Consider the following 20,100-nt stretch of genomic DNA (forward strand, 5'->3'; position numbering starts at 1 on the left):
TATGATATTTTAACAGGTACGGAAAGCTTCACACTTCATTCTACCTTAACTATTAGATCAGGCTCAGTGTTGTGTCTCTATGAAACTCTACTCATCACTCATAGCATCCTAATCAATCTACAGCATCAAGCGCAATTTGCCCCCTGTTCATAACTTCCAAGTCGATTATTAGAACTTCTAAGTACAACTGTGCTGAAATAAAAAAACTAATGACCATCTTCTGGCCCCTCCAGCTGCTTCTTTTCCTGGTCTCCTGAACAATGCCATTGGGACACCCAATGTCCACTTGAACAGGAAGGCTGCACCTCTGTCCAGCAACTCATCTGAAGGACAACATCATTGACAATCTGGTACACCTCCAGCACTGCAACTGTAATGGAAACTCAGACCATAAACTCCACCCCTCCCAATCCCCTCTCTCTTACCTCTCCATTCCATTCCGCCTTATCTATGCATCAAGTCTCCTCTTAAATTCACTGATGCTTTCTGCTTCAACCACAGCATCTGACAGCGAATTCCACATTCTCACTATCCTCTGTGTAAGGAAGTTTCACTTCAACTCTTTTTGTAGGTGTTCACCTATACGATTTGTGAACTTTCAAAACACTAACGATTCAAATGACAGAATTGTATAATAAATGTGATTGATGTTCAATCAGAAATCTAGCATATAAATGAAGAATACTTAACAACACTTTTTTAATGGATCAACCATGCTAATGTGCTATTCTGAGATAATTTAACAGAGCAGAGCAACCTGGCCTTTTATTTGCTTACAATGAAAAATTGCTCAGTATTTACATTTGGCTTAATATTTTTTGATTTGATAAATTAAAAAAGTATGAAGATTTTCCCAAATGTAATCTAAAATATATCTGAAATCTGCATTTCACAAAACAAATTCGAAATTTCAACAATGGTAAAAGAAGAGCACATTAGCCACTCAATTTACTAATAATTATCCATTTTACAAATAAAGTCCAAGTATGCCCTCTGCTGGATTCAGACTAAACAAACTGATAGACATGTTTTTTTCTAACAGGTGGGAGAAACAAAATAATCATACTTGTTCTAGATCAGGCATTCCATCAGATCAAAGAACGATGCGTTACAGGACTTTTTCTATTCTTTCTGATCCACTTACAAAAAAAAGTCAACAGAATAGCTGACTGTAAATCTCTGCACTAACAATCCTCACCTGTAGTGAGCAGCAAACATGTATCTCACTTGTATCCTTCAGCTCACATGCCCAGCTTTCTCATTGCTGACTGTTGAACATTACAGCTTCCATTATCAGAGGACGTTCGCTTTGGCTTCCTACTCTCAACAGCACGCACATCTCATCAAGTCAGTAGATGTCAGGTTTGCAATCTTCTTTTACTGTGCGCATTCATTGTTTATAATAGTTTCCATCAATGCAACACTTCCTGACACTTTCTTCCACAGTCATAAGAAAATCTCCTCACCAGCTCCCATAACCTCTGCTCCTCTAAGCTTTTTTTTATTAAAAAGAAAGCTTCTTTTGAGAACTCCTACTCCTCCAGTCTCTTTCAATCATTTATTAATTGCACAGTATCTCGGATGTTCCATGTTAAATCCTCAACCTCTGCTGTATTAGCTTAAGCGTCACTTGTCACACTTACTAATGAACACCACCTTCATGGTCAGCACATTTCACAATTTACTTTCAAATCTCTATAACCTATATTTATCCAAATTCAATTTCATTGCTTAGCCCTTCTATTTAATTCATCAGAATTGCTCTCAATAATGCCAATCTCCTATCTGCTCCTTATATGGTCACAGCTATGGTGCCTGCAAATGTGATAAAATAATTAGACCTTCATCAAATTATTCACTATGGGGGCAAGTTCACTAGCTATCAATTACAGTCAGAGCTACTTCTTTAAGTTTCTCATTGTTAAATAGTTTTCCAATCTTATCAAATATCATGAGCTCAGAGGAGGAAGCAGAGCTCCACAAAACACTATCCCTGAAGCTTCCATCATAGAAAAACATTGCTGTGAACATAGACATGTCAACAGTCCTGCCGCAGTCAAAACAAGATCACAAAATTACGTAGGACCAAGAAATACGATTTAAGGGCAATGTGAATGTCTTTGCTGAATCCAGTTTACGATATAGGGCAATAATATAAACACCTCCACTACCACATGTTGGAAGAGAGTCCAGGTTAGCTGGCTGCTGAGGAAAAATTCCACTCTGCGTTATGACTGCTCTCGCTGGCTCGTAATGAGAAAAGTGACATTAGGAATCAGCCTCTGAATACTGAATTGGTTATGTAAATATACATAGGCCACTCCAGTAATTATTTTGATTAATAATACCTCCACAGCTATAATGCTCAACATTTTTCACTATAAACTAACCAATTCATTACATTGTCAAAACCATCCCAATTAATACAGTAGTGGTACAAACTGATTAATGCACGATAACTGTTGAAATTTGGCACATCAATAAACAGAAATTCTAATATTGTTTCTGAAACAGGGTCATCTGCAAAATGTAAATCTTTTTTTCAGATTTCTACCATTTAAAGATTTGTCTTTTTAGTACGGGTGATTGATACATTTATACACAAAGGCTGCTTTGGGAGAGAACAAACATCTTTTATTTTCCACTGGGTCCTCTCCCGAGGAACTTGGGTTACAGTACTGTTTTCAATTTTAGGCAGACAATATTAGGAAGGATACATAAGCCTTGGAGGGCATCCAATAATGATTCACTAAATTAATATCTGAAATGAAGAGGCTAGCCTATGAAGAGATGCTGTGCTATGATAAGAGTTTGTCTAGGTTTTGGTTGTATTCCTTAGAGCAGAGGGAAATATGAAGTGTTTAAAATAATAAAGGGAATTGATAAGCTAGAAAATGGATTAATTAATAACAACTAGCGTTTAAATAGCACTTTCATGTAAGAATGTCTTGCAGCGCTTTACAATGACAGACACTGAGCAAAGGAGAAGGGATAGGGGAAAAAATAAATGGATGGTAGTTGAGGTCAAAGAGGCAGGTGTTCAGGCAGCATTTAAAAACACATAACAGAGGAGTAGAGAGGGGGAGTTAGAGGTAAGCAGGTAGTAGCTGAAGGCTCGGCCACGCTTGGTGCACAGAAGACAGACCGTAAGCCCGAGTTAGCCGAGTGCAGGGGGCAAAAGGAGTGGGTGAGGGGAAGAGATTGGAAGGTCCTAAGTCATGAGGGAATTTATTGGTGAAGGTGAAGACTTTGATCCATTGGGAGACAATGGAGCCTCTTGACCTGGGATGATGGGCACACAGTTCAGTGCTGGGAGAATGTCAGTGCTGGAACCCAGTCTCTTCCAGGAGGGAGATGATGACAGTGGTTTAGAATGGGAAGTCGATGGTGTCACAAGACAGCATGGGGCAGAGGAGGGGACACTAGATGATAATTATAAATGAGACCAGAAAACATTTACATATATAAAAGCATAGTCATCTTCATAAAGTATAAAAATGCTAATATTAAACTTACTTCTACAGCCACGACCAGCAGAACAAGCTCTGTGCTGTTCTCGAAAAAGCTCCTTGCTTGGGGTGATATCCCAATCAACCCACAATTGGTGATCACTGCTATCACTCCCATCGTCTCAAAGGCCAGCTACAGAAATGTCAAATCAGAATAATACAAATAAAATCTCAGATTTTATCTGAAGATTTAACAATCTTCTTCCATAAAATTAGTCATACTTTCCAGTATATCCCATGAAGTGCTTTAAATGTCCTCCCAACGTAAAAATGTGCTGTATCAAATGTAAGTATTATGATTATTATCTTTAGATTCTGCCAAATAGAACCAATTTGCTCCAAACTACACAAAATTAATGTATTATTTTGGCTAAACTGGAATTGTAGTAGTATTAAAATTGCATTGCACTTTAAGGTTTCTAACAAACAATGGATTAGGAATTACCTAAAAAATTCTTACTGATACCAGAGCACCAACAAGCATTTTTTAGGTAATTCCTAATAGAAAGGAGTTGGGAATTAGGTCATTCCTAATCCCAGAGCACCAACAAGAAATTTGATTGAGAGATATTAACTGCAGTTCTATGCTAACTCTCCACACACCAGACTTCCCAACTCTTCACTCCACAAGCTATGGATTAATCAGAACTCTAATCTTCGCCCAGTTTCACTGGCTCACCATCCCCCAGAGGATTGTTTAAGATCCTCGTCCTCACCTTTAAAGCTCTCCACAGTCTTGCCCCTCCAATACTTCTGCAGCCTGCAACCTTACCAACTTGTCCGCTCCGTCTACTTGGCAGACACTGGCCTACTCCATGTTCCCCCGCCCTGGCCGTCCCACCATTGGCGATTGAACTTTCAGTCTTTCTGCTCCCACCCTCTTGAACTCTCCATCCCAGAGTCCATTCACCTCACCTCCTCTCTTGCCTCCTTCAAAGCCCGTCTAAAGGCTTTTGCGTTTGACCCCACCTTCGATCATCCTCCCACCTCCACCTCCCGAGGTTCCAACACTCAGCTTGAGTGTAAATCCTTGGCTGTCCAGTGCCTCCTCCAAATGTGAAAGACACTATGTAAATGCAATTTGTTGTTGTTGGATCTGTCCTAATCCCGGGTGACATGGTCCCAGTATCCTTGGGTCATTTTGTTCTCTTAGATATTGGGCAATATCTACTGTAGGTGGAGGATGAACAAATAAAGGAGTAATTCTCAAGAGTAAAATATAACAACAAATTGTATTTATATTGCTTTTCATGTCAGGAGAACATGCTACGGTGCAAGTGTTTACAAGTAAAATATCTCGAAATTTTAACAAGATGGAATATTGAAGTGCAAACAATTGAACTCTGGTTACCTGCCAGACTCCAATGTCAGATGCAGGTTCTGAAAAAGGTCGTTTGAAGACGCGACACATTTTCAAGCCGTCAGAGTAGACCTCTGTGATGTTGTTCAATATGGCAAGTATAGCTGCCAGTGGATAAACACAGGAGAAAAGGCTAACATAGCCAAACTGCAGAAATAGCTCTAAGTAATCATCAAAAGTTCCCTGTGGAGACAAAAAGTTTGATCAAAAATAAAAAACACATTTTAAAACAATTATATTAAATACATGAATGAGAGCTGGAGTTTTTAAAATACTGATGTTATTAATGAGGAATTGGAATGCAGTAGTTTGGAATTCTGGTACAGCAATGGATTGAAATACTAAACATGTTCTTTCATGCGGTTCTTCAAATACTGAGTTGTTTATCTTGGCCAGACCATCAATAAGTGAGTGAATATCAGTGGGCCAAATTTAATAGCTGGTTCCAAGTTTAATTGGCCCAAAGGCACTAACAGTGGAGAAAGAGAAAGATACTTTGCTGAAACAATCTTTCGATTAAATCTGAGCAGTCTGTGAGCATAATAATTCAATACATTAGAATTGTGAGTAACTATCTACATATTCATCATCTAGGCTGATGCTCTAATATAGTGTGAGGGGAGAACAGCATTGTTGGAGGTGCAGTGCTTCAGATGAAATGTTAAACTGACGTCCCACCTGCCTGTTCAGGTAGACACGTATTATCTACTGTTTCTTCAACTGCATACAACTTTAAATTATAAATTTGTGATATGATTTTACTGGGGTAGGTTTAAGGTTTATTATTGTACTTCTCTCCATGTAATGATTTCTGATATCATTGTAGAGAGTACATTGTGCAATCCACTAGGCTTGTTGTTAGTATTGTTCTGCTTGATTGAAATTCTAAATAAATCACAAAAAGTGACCCGTTGTACATATGCACAGATACTGATTGCCAGATAATTTTAGCATTAAGAGCAGAGTGCTATCACCTCCAATAACCTTAAGGGCAAACTTATTTCAAAATTGTGCTTTGTAACAGCTGCACTCAGACAGACTGCAGTTACTCTACAACTGTGTGCATCGATTCGAATATGAAGCCGCCTCCTAGAATTAGTTTCCCAAGAAGTCCTTCAAATCAATATCACTTCATCTTCTCAAAGTAAGATACAGTATACTTTTTAACATTGATTCATCACAAAAACACAAAGAATCATTGCCACTCGAGTTGTGTAGCTGCAGCATTAAATGTTTCAGTGTTGTTATTTATGCATTAAACACAAAAAATAATGAGTTAGAGAATAACCAAACTATACTAATGACTGTTAAGATATTTGATATATCTGATGTCCTCTATAGTTAAAGTACAATAAGAAAATGCAGTGATATCTTGTTCCTATTCTGAGAAGTATTGAACCAAGTAGACTCGTTAAGCATGTTCTCCAGAATGTCAGTATCTCTGACTCAATATACACTATACACCAATATACATATCCTGCATAAAGTAATGGCCTAGATAATAATCCTCATCTTGACATCAAGAATAGCAATCATTTTCATACTGATTCAACATTGCTGCTATGAAGCTTTAATTCTGAAGATTAGATCTGATCGGGTCTTCGCCTAGCTCCTATCTATTGAATGTGGTAAACCTATTCACACTTTTACTTGTTGTGCTCAGAAAATCATTTAAAAGGTTCTTTGATAAGATAAACAGATATAAGCCAAGAAACAAAATAGCATAACTGTACATAACTACCTCATTACATTATCTCTGATCCCAACAGGTTCCCATTCTCATATTGTTAACCTGTTTGCTCCCTCAAAGGCAAAATCCAATTCTAGGGCTATAACAAAACTTATGAGTGATGGAATTTTACATGTTAATAGAGGCATTTTAAGATTGTACTTTTCCCGACAGTAACCCTGGGTTTGGGAGGCATGCATGTGTTGGCAAGAACATTGTGTAACTCTCGGCAAAAAGCACTGGCATCAAGACTTTCCAAGAGTTACACAATGTTCTTACCAAAACATACGTATCTCGTATCCCAGCATGACTGTCGGGAGAAATACAATTCGAAAATGCCTCTATTAACATACAAAATTCCAATTCAGTATTTACGGAAAGCAGAAAAGAGCTTTTCTCAAATAAAAAATTTACTGGTGAGGCAAAGACATAGGTAAGAATTCCCCAGATGTCCTGACACCACTCCATTATGTGGAGGACCTGACCCCTTCTACAGTAAGGCATGTGGGGCCAATACACATAAACCACAACTCCTCGATACGACAAAATAAAGAAACAATGATAACAACATGGATGCTAATGAAATTGGTTATTGTCTGGCTGTTAATATTTAGAGATTCAATGGAAACTGAAATAATGCCTCAGGGTTAGAAAAAGGAGGAAATATAACGATAACGTATTGTTGTTTGAAGATATAACAGTCCTTGTGGATAAGAGGAAGTTATACATTTAGAGTTTGACACAGCCTTTGACACAATGCTATACAAGAGATTCATCCACAAGATGGGAAGGCAGAAATTTGTCAGGAGAGAAATGAGTGTGTAAAGTTAACCATAACTTTAGCTTTATCTAAAACGTGTTTAATTTTAGATATTGTGGTGGCATGCCAAGCTCACCAGTTAACAAAGTTTTGTGTTTACAGCCCTCAATTAGTTCAATTCCATGACAGACATCAATTCTGATTTGGCCAGATAAACAGGAAATTGCTGAACATGTGCACTCCATTGCATAGATTTAGAATGCGTAAATATCTCCAGGCTAAGGGAACAATCTGTTTTTTGTATTTATCTCAATGTTCTCAGGAAATATTTGGAAAGTTTTGTTATGGAAACTTGAATAATTCTCAGACCTTTACACATATTCACAAACATGATAACGCCCTAGTATAATACATGCTTGGCTATACAAATGTAATGTTGTTGTTGGCTTGGCTATTCTGTTAATTTAAACAATATGTTTTGGTCAGCCAGGTGTTTGATACATGCAGAAAACTCTTTACCATTCAATCGAGTAACCAAACCAGACTGAGCTCCACAAATGTATGCCACCAATACATAGAAATTTTAATGTTTCTGGAATGGAATGCATACTCTCTCCCTGGTAGGATGCACTCTGCTTATCCAATTCCAGAGAGTATTAGGCACAGAGTGAGGTTTGAGGATCCGAACATGTGCGTGAATATGGGTGGAGTCTAGCCACCTAAAGCTTATAGCTGGCAGGTCTATCAATGCCCTGGGGAAAACACCTGGCTCAGGAACTAAACTACCAAGACAGCTGCACAGCCACACATTGACTAGCTCCAACATATAATAATAATAATAATAATAATCCTTGCATTTGATATAGCGCTTTTCACGTCGGGAGGACGTCCCAAAGCGCCTCACAGAACACACTGTAAAGTGAATTGACTTTACTTTATGTTGTTGAACACGTCACCATGGAGCTAGTCAGTTCAAAGAAGATGCCACTTATCTGCACCCCGCACGGTGGATAGTCACTAGTTGGTTTTTTGACATCCGACAAATGATGTAGGTTTGAGCTTGCAATACGTGGACAGTGAACCTTGAAGTAATCTATCAAAAGTAGCCAGATTATTCATGGCAGTCTCTACACCCAAGAGCTTGCAATTCTAGACTAAACAGGTTGAATAAAAGTGTGCTCATAAAAGAATACCAAACAACTTTCACAGGATATGTATTTACAGACGAACAATGATCTGTGAATCAAGTAACTTGATGAAAGTATTTAATCAAATGCATCAGCCTCACTCCTCCATAACCACAAGTATGTTTCAGCACCACAGAGGTTGGAGAGAAGTTACATCTAAGAGGAATAAGATGCCCAGGATAATGTGAAAGAACATGCTCTGGGCACCTAAATGCCAATATTCTTATGTCAGTTAGTCAGTGGTATTTCATAACATTTATAATTTTGAAAATGACTAACACCAAACAGATGTCTGAGTCAAGTCAAGTTAGTACAAGCTTGGTCTGTGAGGCAGATGTTTCCTGCTAGTGGGAATCATCTTTCACTATTTTACACTTAAAGAATTCTGAATTCCTCAGATCCCCTCAACCTCAACCTCAAAACAAGCCCATATTTTGGAAACCACTCCTCATAACCCTTCATCTCTGGTATCAATGTAATAGAATGCAATGTAATATTGTGAAATGTAACAGAATGCAAGTGCTCTGAGTCACTACCCCACCGTGAAGAGTACTATATAAATGCGATTAGTTGTAGAATGTAAAACGGTAAGGGAAAAGTGCAGAGAGCAGAAATTAGAACAGTTAGCTCTAATGCAGCAGCACTATTTTACATTCAATGAGCCGAATAACTTCCCATCATGTAACTTCAAATCTGATTCAGACCCCATATCCGTGCCATGACTTGTTCTGCTCCCACCCACGTAATATCACCCAATTCCGCCACTGCCTCTCCTCTCAAGCCGCCGAGTCTCTCATCCATGCATTCATAACATCCAGACTCTATAGGTAATTCCCTGCTTGTTGATCGTCTCAACTCGTCCCTCCACAAGCTGCAGATTATTCAGAACCCTGCAGTTTGTGTCCTTTCCCACACCAGGCTCTGTAAACCCATCACCCCCCAACCTTGATCAATTCAAATCCTCGTCCTCGCTTTCAAAGACCTCCACAGCCTGCTCATCCCTACCTCTGTGACCTGCTAACTCCATACCGGCCTCCCTTTGCTTGGCGGACTCTGTTCTGAACGTCCCCCGCCCGACCCACCCCACTTCAACCTTTCTGTCCCCAACCTTTGGAGCTCCATCCCATCATCCCTTCGCCTTGCTCGCTCCCTTGCCTCCCAACGTGAAAGGTGCTATAAAAATGTAATTTGTTGTTCTAACATTGCAGCATATCATGTTCTGACCTAAAGGGTCTAAGATTGCTAAGTGAGAACAGATTTAGTGTCCATTCAAGATGGCATGTCAGTTTAGACTATTGTGCTATCTGATACACACAACACATGAATGGCCATGTTCGGATACTTGAAGCTTCTTTGAATCCAACCAAGTATTCACAATGCAATTATTATATGAACATAAATGAATATTAAAAAATGAAAATTGTAACATATAATCTGGCTTTAGCCCAGATTATTTAATCAATAATTAAAAACTGCATTTGTTTAAAGGGGAAGGTTATCCTATTAAATTGTCATATGATAATAATAATAATAATCCTTGCAATTGATGTAGCGCCTTATCATGTCTTCTAGACGTCTCAAAGCGCTTCACAGAATATACTGTGAAGTGAATTGACTCTACATTTTGTGGGTGAAACGCGGAAGCCAATTGCGCAAAGCAGTGTCCTACAAACAGTTGTGGATTGACTGACCAAATTATTATTCTTATTTTTTTTGATGGGATCATTACCCCTGGAATAGCGATCTGAACTGATTAACAATTTACTTACTGCTAAGTAGACAGAGCCATGTGGAGAAAGGTAAATTGAACCCAGGTCCTCTCGCTTGCGAAGCGCGTGCTCTAACCATTAAGCTACAGGATTCCATTGCTACATTTTATAGTAAAAGACGTACATAAATAGCAATGTATCAACCTCATTATCTTTTTTTATAATTTAAAACTGTTGGCTGCAGATGACTGATCAGGAACTTCCACTGCAGTGAATATACAATGTCGTTCTTATTCATGATGTTACACAAGAGGAACTGGCTCCAAGAAGTAGCTTTGGAACGCAGAGGAAATAAAGAGGAACTGAAAGCTGCTGATACATGCACAATCTTTATAGCGTTAAAAGTGAATACATTTTCCCTTTAAAATCAATTAAGTGGTTTCATGCAAAAAACGAATGTATTTAGTATCAGAATGTGAAAATGTCATCAAATTTCCTTCCTCCATCGTCTAACACAAAACCTACCCTATCCTGGACTTCATCTGACTCACATCCCCTGGAGCAAACCTCTCCCCAGAGGATTTATTATTTTCAGTCAGCACTCCAGTATTTTCTAATCTTTTGTTCTGCATGCAACTTTTTAAGTATAAACCGATGCCCTCCAGTTCGGCCTCACTAATCCACGAGGTGAAAACCTAGTTCACAGCAGCATTTCCACCTGTCCCATTTTCCTCTGGCACTTTTGTTTTGTTCTATTGGTGTCAGTTGTACATCAGATAACATAGCCATTTTAATACATTATAAGTATGTGCAAATCAATGTAAACAGCAAAAGGGATGTGACCCTAAAAAATGTGGGAATCCTAAGTGAAGTATAACCCAGAGTGCAGGTTTGAGGTTGAGAAGAATGGGAATCAGGTTTACACAAATCAACTAATGGTGAGGCAACACCAAGCCGGGGACTTAAAATCCTGTAAATTGAAGGAGAAAAGAAAAAGTAGTGATAAGAAGCTGCACAATTTGGAAGTTCTGAGAAACAGCAGAATAGATGGAAAAGATAATATTGAGAAGGAGGTATTATCTATAGATAATACTTGCCCAAGGTTAGGCAGGGTAAAACCTTGGGCAAGTTTCCTTACTCCACACGCCTAATAATAATCCCTCCAAAACCAAAAACAAGTTAAATACAGATTTTTGGAGTTCACAGCTTTTTCTTATAACATGGTGCTAACTGAGCAGACTCATGTAAATGACTAGTATTTAAGGGACATAATTCTAATCCATATAATGTTCATGGGTTTAAAAATCTAACACAGATCATTTTATAATACCTAAATATAAAGTTGGAATTAAATCAGTTTTGGAGCAACCAAAATACTGGATTACATTTCAAAACTTCTGATGTGCTGGTATTGCTGATCTGCCCATTTCATTCTACTCAGTCATTCTGATTTAAACTCACCAAATACGTATCCATTTCTCCTTCCAGCTTGACTTGCTGAACGAATGGAAGTTCTTTCTCTACACGTGAAACTTGAAACTTCTGTTTGACCTTTCTGTTGCGACGTTTTTGAAGGCAGTAAGGAAGAAAAGATTCAACAACCTGGTTGAGTATTTGCGATGCGATGAGTAAGGTAGCTAGACTCTATAACAAAACAAATTAGTCAAAATGCAGCATATGCATTAAAATTGTAAATATTCATAAACATTAAGATGCTAGCTATTGTTTCATTGTTGTCTATGGACAGGAAATTCCCCATGTTCCTAAGTGACTATAATTAAAATAATCCTGTGATACAGAATCTTATCACGTCGTCAAGATGTTGCAAAATACTTTACAATATATGCTGTAAAGTGGTGTGCCTGTGAATATTTTGTGCGTGAATACTATGTGAGTTAAGTGACTGAAACATCTTTTAAAACAGTCAATGTTGCTACACTTAGAGGCATGAGGAGTTTCTTGTTCAGTATCTACATTTCACAAACCTACAAACACCAGCTATTTTGTGAAACTGTTGAATCATCAGTTGACATTAAGATTAAAGCTTGATGACTTTCTAAAACAACTTGCATTTAGATAGCACCCTTCACGAGAGTAGACTCTTTCTGAGTTTCATTTAGCGCAAAACCGATATAAACCTCTAACAAACTTCTTTACATGGTATATTATGACAGTATGTTCTTACAGAACAAATATTTCTTAGAATATGTCTACTGATTACCAGGGATTTCATCTTCACATTGTGCACAAAGTTTCCCCACTTATTTCAATTATTGTAGAATTTTACATTTGACTAAAAACCTTCTGAGAATGAGGTAAGGAACCGGCTTTTCTACACTGCACATACTTTTGAATAGATCAGTCATTCAATTGAAGAAAGAAGCACTGAGCAAAATATCTCTATCAGCGCCGTGGAGGTTGAAGTGAGAGGAGAGGTGGTGGTTGAAGACAGAGTGGTCGACAGTGTCGAAGGCAGCAGAGAGATCAAGGAGGACAAGGAGGCAGAGGGAGCCCTGGTCGCAGATGGACAGAATGTCATTTGTCACTTTGACCAGGGCTGTTTCTGTGCTGTGGGCAGCATGGAAACATGATTGGAGGAGTTCGAGAAGGGAGTGGCGGGAGAGGAAGGAGCGAAGCTGAGAAGCAACAACTCGTTCCAGGACCTTAGAGAGGAAGGAGAGGTTGGAAATGGGGCGGTAGTTAGGAAGTAGAGAAGTGTCCAGGGAGGGGTTTTTAAGGATAGGAGTGATGACAGTGGTTTTTAAAGGGGTGGGAACAGTATCAGAGGACAGGGAGAGATTAACAATGTCAGTGAGTAGAGGGGCAAGGAGGTGGAGCTGGGAGGTAAGGAGGGGCATAGGGATGGGGTCGAGAGAGCAGGTGGTGGGTTTCATACGGATGGATTTCATCAGTTGATTAAAAGGTGTAATATATAACAATTCATAATTTATGAAAATCTAAATGCTCCAAAGCAGAGTTAGCAACATCAGCAACAATGAACAGAAGAATGGGAATGAGTCACATGGAGGATGAACATTCAAATAACCAGGAAAACCATATTAATCTTACTTCACATCTCAGTATGCCTTCAAATGTACAACAAAGCACTGACAAAATACCAGGAGGGAATTAACTTTCATTTCAAAAATATGTTAGGAAATCCTTTATTTAATAAATATTCTCAATAAAATATAGAAAATTGGACACATCAAAACAAATAGTTACAAAGTGGCTATGGGCTTCCATAAGGGTATTAATTAGAATCAAAGCAATGGAAAATACTTGTGTTGAAGCCCTTCATCAATATAAATCTTTTTGATTCGAGAGCTTGTTTGCTTATTCAATGATGAATTTATTTATAAGTGTCATGGAATGTCCTCCCGACATGAAAGGTGTGAAAGAAGTTGTATAAATATAAATTGTTTTGTATTATTTACCTAGTCTTAGAAACATCAACATAATTTTTTAATTAATGGAAGTAAAACAGAGGAGCTGACAAAGAATGCTGGTATTAAATGATTATTTTCTTCAAAGCATGAAGAAGAGCTTCTCCAAAACCTTACAGTCAAGACTGACTCACAACATTGTCTTGTTAAGATGAAGGTTAATTTACTTTACAGACCGCTGTCAACTTACAACGAACATTCCACAACCTGACCATTAATACTTTGCTTGGTGATGAGATTGGTTTCCAGATGAAGCACCTACCATGGAGTGACAAGAAATAAATTGAAGTAATCCAAGTCAGGTGGAAGAGAGGGTAAAGTAGAAGTTTACACAGTACTTAATGATTGGGGATAACTGTGTGGTTGCTATATGACTCTATAGGATAGAACACAGCCTTCCCACACTCGCTATCTTCGCTCTGCATGAAGAATCACCATTGGAGTGGCTGAGGACTGCTAGCAACTGTGAAAGCACAGAATACCTGTTATTACCTTCAGAAAGGCGCACAAATGAGGAGGAAGGAAGGAGCAAATTTCCCTCCCTGTTCAAATGATGGATCTATCCAAAAGTTATGAGGAGATAAAACAAAATGGTTTTTTTTAGTTTATTCAATTACTGTTTTAGAGTAGTCTTAAAAGCTTCTCCTCCCTCCCCCCCTCAATTCTTAGATAAACATATTCAAGATCACCACTTAGTTGTGAAAACATTTACCTGTCGAAGAAGTTTCATATCCTGAAGAACAAATGCAATGTAGAAGAGGGATGAGAAACAGTTTGTGAAGTTGAACTGGAGAACAGAAAGAATTGGTTTCATTAACAAAATCAACAGCCAAGTTTAAACCAATTTACAAGAAAATTCCTCAGGAACGTAGCAACAACTTACAATACAAAATTACATTTGTACAGCCCCCTTCACTTCGGGAGGATGTCCCAAGACACTGGACAGTCAGGGAAGGCTTCAGAAGTGGTGGAGTTTGACACCAAGCTGGAGATAGGGGGGAGGCACAGTCAAAGAGGAAGATCTTTGGGTGTGATCTGAAGATGGGCAAGGAGAGGGTGATGCAGAAGGATTGAGGCAGAGTTCCAGGGTATACAGGCTGAAAGTATGGCTGCCGATAATGAAGCGGAGGGAACGAGGGACATGCATAAACTGTATTTGCCACATATCTGCTAATTCCCCAACCTACATGTGTCTTCGTGTAAACTCCAGCATTCTTCTGTAGTTTAACAAATCTAATTTGGTATCAATGTGGTCCTGTTTAGGGCTAAATCTATAATCAGTAAATGGTAAATAACTTAGGACTGCTACAAATTATCCAAGTTGGAAACAAGGGCTACAAATGAATGAGAAAAATAACATCAAATTGCCAATTAATATTGAAGATGATTCAGTGTTTTCATTAATATGTTTAATTAAACATGCTAATTTTAAGAATTTCATACACATTTTTTTTAAAAATCGATTTCAAGATCCTCTCACTCATCTATAAATCCCTTCGCACCTTAGCACCTCCCTACCTTTCTGACCTGCTTCTTTCTCCCCATTCCTCACTGCCTCGACTCGGCTGCCTCTGGCCGCCTGCTTGTCCTCTGCTCCATCTGCAGCCACACTTTCAGCCACTATACCCCGATGCTTTGGCGTTCTCTGCCCCAATCCCTCCCCCAATCCCTCTGCCTTGCCCTCTCCTTTCCTTCTTAGATTATGAGTGAAGACCTTCCTCTTCAACTGTGATTACGGTCACCTCCTCCCTCCCCTACGCTGAGAGCATCAGGATCTGCCACTTTTAAGAGCTCTGAGATTCTTCCCTGCGTGAAGGGCACTATACAAATGCAAGTTGTTGTAATTTATTAGCTGCAAGAATTTTAAAGTAGGCTTGGCATGCTATTTTTAAACTGCTTATTGTATGACTGTAAAGTGCCTGGAATAGTAAGGATGCTTCCACTTTCAGAACTACCACAGTAGTGCTAATAGTTTTACAATGAATTTGTGTTTTTTGTATTATCTGTCCTAGCTATATAATTTAAATCTACCTCTGTTAAGTTACATTATTTTTGATTCAATTGGCTACTGTCCATCACTAAAATATTTGCCATTTGCAGAAAGAAAGCGAGCTGTTGAAACACTACTACATTTATTAATAAGAGTTGGTTTGTTAAGCCACAGTAAGGGCATTGCTACTAAGGAAGTCGTGTCACCTGAAAGAATGTGCACTTCAAGCTCATGGAAGATATGGTCTGCTTAAGTGAGCTGTGAGTACATAATACTTTCAAGGGTTGAAGAACATCTTTACCAATTATAACTGTCAGTGAATCAGAGTGCGTTATTTAAATCTGTTACATTAGGCTACAACATATTCCACTCCTCAAAAATCTTTTACAGTTAGAAAAATATTTCCACTCTATTGCAAAACTACAATTTATAGTAATCAGAGGTCCTAGAGTCCTGATAAATTACCTCAAACATGTCAGCAAAGCTGCTTTGTTTGTCTGATGTCACCCAATTTGGTGTTTTCAGTTAACAAGTGCAACTCTCTCCAAACCCAAACAGAAGGACAGATAAGGAAAAAAAGAGCTATCTTCATTCTTTGAGTAGAATCCCATCCTTTGCACATTGAACACCTAGAACTGGATTGCTATAGATTTTCGAAAAAGGACTGTTACCGCTTCAAAAACTGCATCCTTGTAAATTACACAACATTCATTCTGACAAATGCAATACACAACACCTAGAATATACCAATCTTCCTTCGCTGACCATGTTCTCAGACTTTCACCATGGAGTATTTTGGAGACAATGGAGTCAAACGTTAGATAAATAGACTTACCACCAACACTTTAAGGACTAAATGATTCTGATGAGAAGACTCAAGTCTGTGGTTTTCTGGAACACAAAAATGTACAAGAATTAATGACTAAAAGTCAAATTGTAAACAAATTCTTAAAAAAAATGTACATTTCTTTCTAAAGAGAAAATTGATTTTTTCTTATTTCAATACTAAATAATCCTTTCACCAGCACCAAGCAATGGTAAGATTCTCCAGCTAGACCACCCTAGCATTGTGGAATTCAGCCTTCAGGACACATCTACAAATCAAAATCCAATTGATCTTCCAGGTGAACTATTAGCATTGGAGTTAATTATACTTCATATATTTAGGTCATGGCTCCAACACACTCCCGATAGGTCCTTCAAACACACAACACCACACCTACAGGATAACACCTCTGACAATTCAACATTGCCCCAACACACTGCGGACTCACAGCAAGTCTGATGCACAAAATGTCTCAGAAAAGCTGCACTGTCAGATGTACCATCATTCGGATTAGATGTTAAACCAAGGTCCATCTGCCTGTTCAGGCGGATGTTAAAGATCCCATGATACTTCGAAAAGAGAAGGGAGTTTCTCCTGGTGTTCAGCCAACAATCCCCCAAATAAAACTGGTCACTCATTCCGTGGCTGTTTGTGGACTTCTCTGTGCACAAACTGGCCAGGCTTTGCCCACAAAATACAATCAATAAGCACTTTAAGTTATCTCAACAATGCGATAAGGCTCTATATCAAATGCAAGGATTATTATATCATCTTCCCACTCTGTCAACTCCTCTAACCTGCTATTTGTGTTCCTTTAATCTTCTGCTTTCCTCTTCAATTTGCCATGCCAACTAATTTGGTATCATTAGCTAACTGGGAACACTTTGCCGACTATGCCCAGGACAAAAATCATATAAGTTATGGAAAATGAGAGTCCCTCGAATAGAAACTTAGGCCCTTCAACGTAACATTCTTTCATCAGCGGCAGTGAAATCTAAACTCTTAATTCAGAACTAAGAGGAAAATAAGCAGGATGAAGTGGTAAATTTTAAGGTGACAGATAGAGTTGAAATGGAGGAGTATAGAGGGAGTTCCAGGTTAGGGTCTTAAAATCTGAAAGCTCCATCGCTGATGAAGGCAGAGGATGTGCAGCAAGTGGAACAGAGCAGCTGGGTAAGAGAAGCTCAGAGATATTGAATTACTAAGGCATGAAGGGATTTAAAGAAGACCCAGCTTGGTCTGAAATGCTGTACTCTGTCCAGCGCCTTGGGACATCCTCCCGATGTGAAAGGTGCTATACAAATGTAATATTGTTGTTGTTGTTGTTGAGGATCTTGAAATCGTTCCCATGAGAGAGAATGACACCTGGAGTGATGGACTTGCACAGTTGCAGGCAAGAATGTGGGTAACGGAACGAACCAAAGCCAAGGTTGCTCACTGGTGAGGAGACGTTGACAGGAGGATTGCTTCCTTCTTGTCTATATTTAGTTGCAGGAAATTGAGCTCAGTTTGCTGATTCTCTACCTTTGTATTTGCAGCCCTATCCTCTTCCCTACATTCTTCACTCATCCAATTCTAGCTTGTTGCTTCCCTCCATCAGTGACCAAACTATCAGTACCGTTCCCCCACTCTCTCGGAATGCAGAGGAGCTACCCTTCATATAAAATCATTATTGGACTATCACATGGGTATGATAGAGACACAGGAATTTCTAAATGTCCATTTAGAAAACACTCATATGTTGGAGAATAAAAAAAGTAGCCGTAAACTCTAAGTAAGATTTCACATCTGGCTTGTACTTACCCCATGAAGTTAAATATTCTGCAACATATCTGTAGATACGATTCATAATCTCAATAACAACAGCATACAATATACTGGGGCCATAGAGCATGAAAGCACTGATGCTCGTTTGTTCCTCTTGATGAAAGGCCAGAGCCCAGTTCTCCATACGAAAGTAGATCATCATAACATGCAATGAAAAGTAGAGACATAAGCAAACAAATGGTACGGAAACAAAGTAGATACGAAGCTGTCTCTTATAAGTAGGATACGTGGGCTCTTTTCTGCCAGTCGCTGGATTTATTCCCAACTTTCCATGAAAGCCAGGTCGTGGTTCTTCAAATTTCCTCTTCTTTACTAGCGTTCCCCATTTATATGACAGTTTGGCACAGCCACGCTTCCAAAATTCAAGAACGATGGTCGACCATATGAGGTTGAAAGAAGCAAACAGTACATATTTGTCATAATCTTCCCAGGTAAATAAATAGTAAGGCATGCCAATTAAGGCGATGGGAAATAAAGCAACTGTTAAGTACTCGAGAAAAGCAAAGTACAATCCAATTGAATCTCCAAAGTAGTGCTGGATGCTATCTGTGAGAAAAAAAAGAATAAAATTTATGGTAGAAAAATAATTAAAATGCAGATATATCACAATTTTATCATATAAGTTTTTTAAAAACTGCTAATAGAGACCATAGCTTGTACTTAAGGTGATAAATGAAGTAATTTTCCAATCTTAATGCATTCCTACAGATACAAAATTGCTACTACTTGCTCTATGCTGTCAAAATATTCATAGTAATATAGGAACTGGAGGTAGCCATTGAATCCATTTGGTTTTATTCGGTTACACAGGTAGATAAGGCTATAAAAAGGCTGATAACGTTTTTGGACTTATGTCCAGAGAGATAGATTATAAAAGTGAGGAGGTGATGTTGAATTTATACAAAACCTTCGTAAGACCACATTTGGGTATTGTGTCCAATTCTTATCTCACACAAGAAGGATATAGCAATGATAAGAGTACAGCGTAAGTCTACGAGGTTAATACCAGAGCTGGAACATTACAGCTATCAGAATAGACTGGATAGGTTAGGCCTTTATTGCTAGAGATTAAATGTTTAAAGAAGGACCTAATAAAAGTGTTTAAAATTGTCAAAAGATTTGATATCGAGCAACCAGGGGATCTAAAAGAGAATTTATGAGGAACTCAGAGGTCAGTGAGATTGTGGAACCGACTCCCTGAAGAGGTGGTTGAATCAGGTATTATAGATACATTTAAGAGGAAGCTAGTCCTTTGCATGAGAGAAGAGGGGAATAGAAGGGTATGGGAGGGAATAAAGATTGGGTGGAGACTCATGTGGAGTATAAACACACATTGTTGAGCTGAGTGCCCTGTTTCCATGCTGTACATTCTTTGCAAGCCTTGAACATTGCAACTCTACATTTGTAATGCTATTTTCCTGCTCCATTTACATTAATACCCCCTTGCTTTTCAAGTATCTATCTTTCCTAAACACCTCAACTGAACCTTGTTGATGCTGCTAATGTCTATGTGAATATTTCTAGTCCTGCAGACAGTGCATCATCTTGGAACCTTCCTTACCAGATTAGAATAGTATAACCACCAAGAACAGTAACTGATTAATTCATATTGGAGCAAGTTTAAATTACTACCTCCTAGATTTTGCCACACTTCAAAAATTATTGGAATCACATTTTAGTTACAAATACCACTTTTTTTTCCTAAAACATTAGTGAAGCTAGTTCCTCTGCTCGACAGATTGGCCTATATAGTTGGA

The 20,100-nt window shown here is 38.5% G+C and overlaps 1 protein-coding gene across 1 annotated transcript in view; it reads right to left on the reverse strand.

The window, feature by feature from the left end:
* The window catches only part of ano10a (anoctamin 10a), a 50,619-nt gene that overhangs the window by 22,702 nt on the left and 7,817 nt on the right, over window positions 1-20,100 (reverse strand). Inside the window, exons 6-11 of the mRNA XM_007906393.2 lie at window positions 18,320-18,889; window positions 16,526-16,581; window positions 14,413-14,487; window positions 11,716-11,898; window positions 4,861-5,052; window positions 3,517-3,642 (exon numbers count right to left, since the gene is read on the reverse strand). Coding sequence (XP_007904584.1) covers window positions 3,517-3,642; window positions 4,861-5,052; window positions 11,716-11,898; window positions 14,413-14,487; window positions 16,526-16,581; window positions 18,320-18,889 — 1,202 coding nt within the window. The remainder of the gene's footprint in view (window positions 1-3,516; window positions 3,643-4,860; window positions 5,053-11,715; window positions 11,899-14,412; window positions 14,488-16,525; window positions 16,582-18,319; window positions 18,890-20,100) is intronic.

This window comes from Callorhinchus milii, unplaced genomic scaffold, assembly GCF_018977255.1.
Source record: "Callorhinchus milii isolate IMCB2004 unplaced genomic scaffold, IMCB_Cmil_1.0 Scaffold2, whole genome shotgun sequence".
NCBI lineage: Eukaryota > Metazoa > Chordata > Chondrichthyes > Chimaeriformes > Callorhinchidae > Callorhinchus > Callorhinchus milii.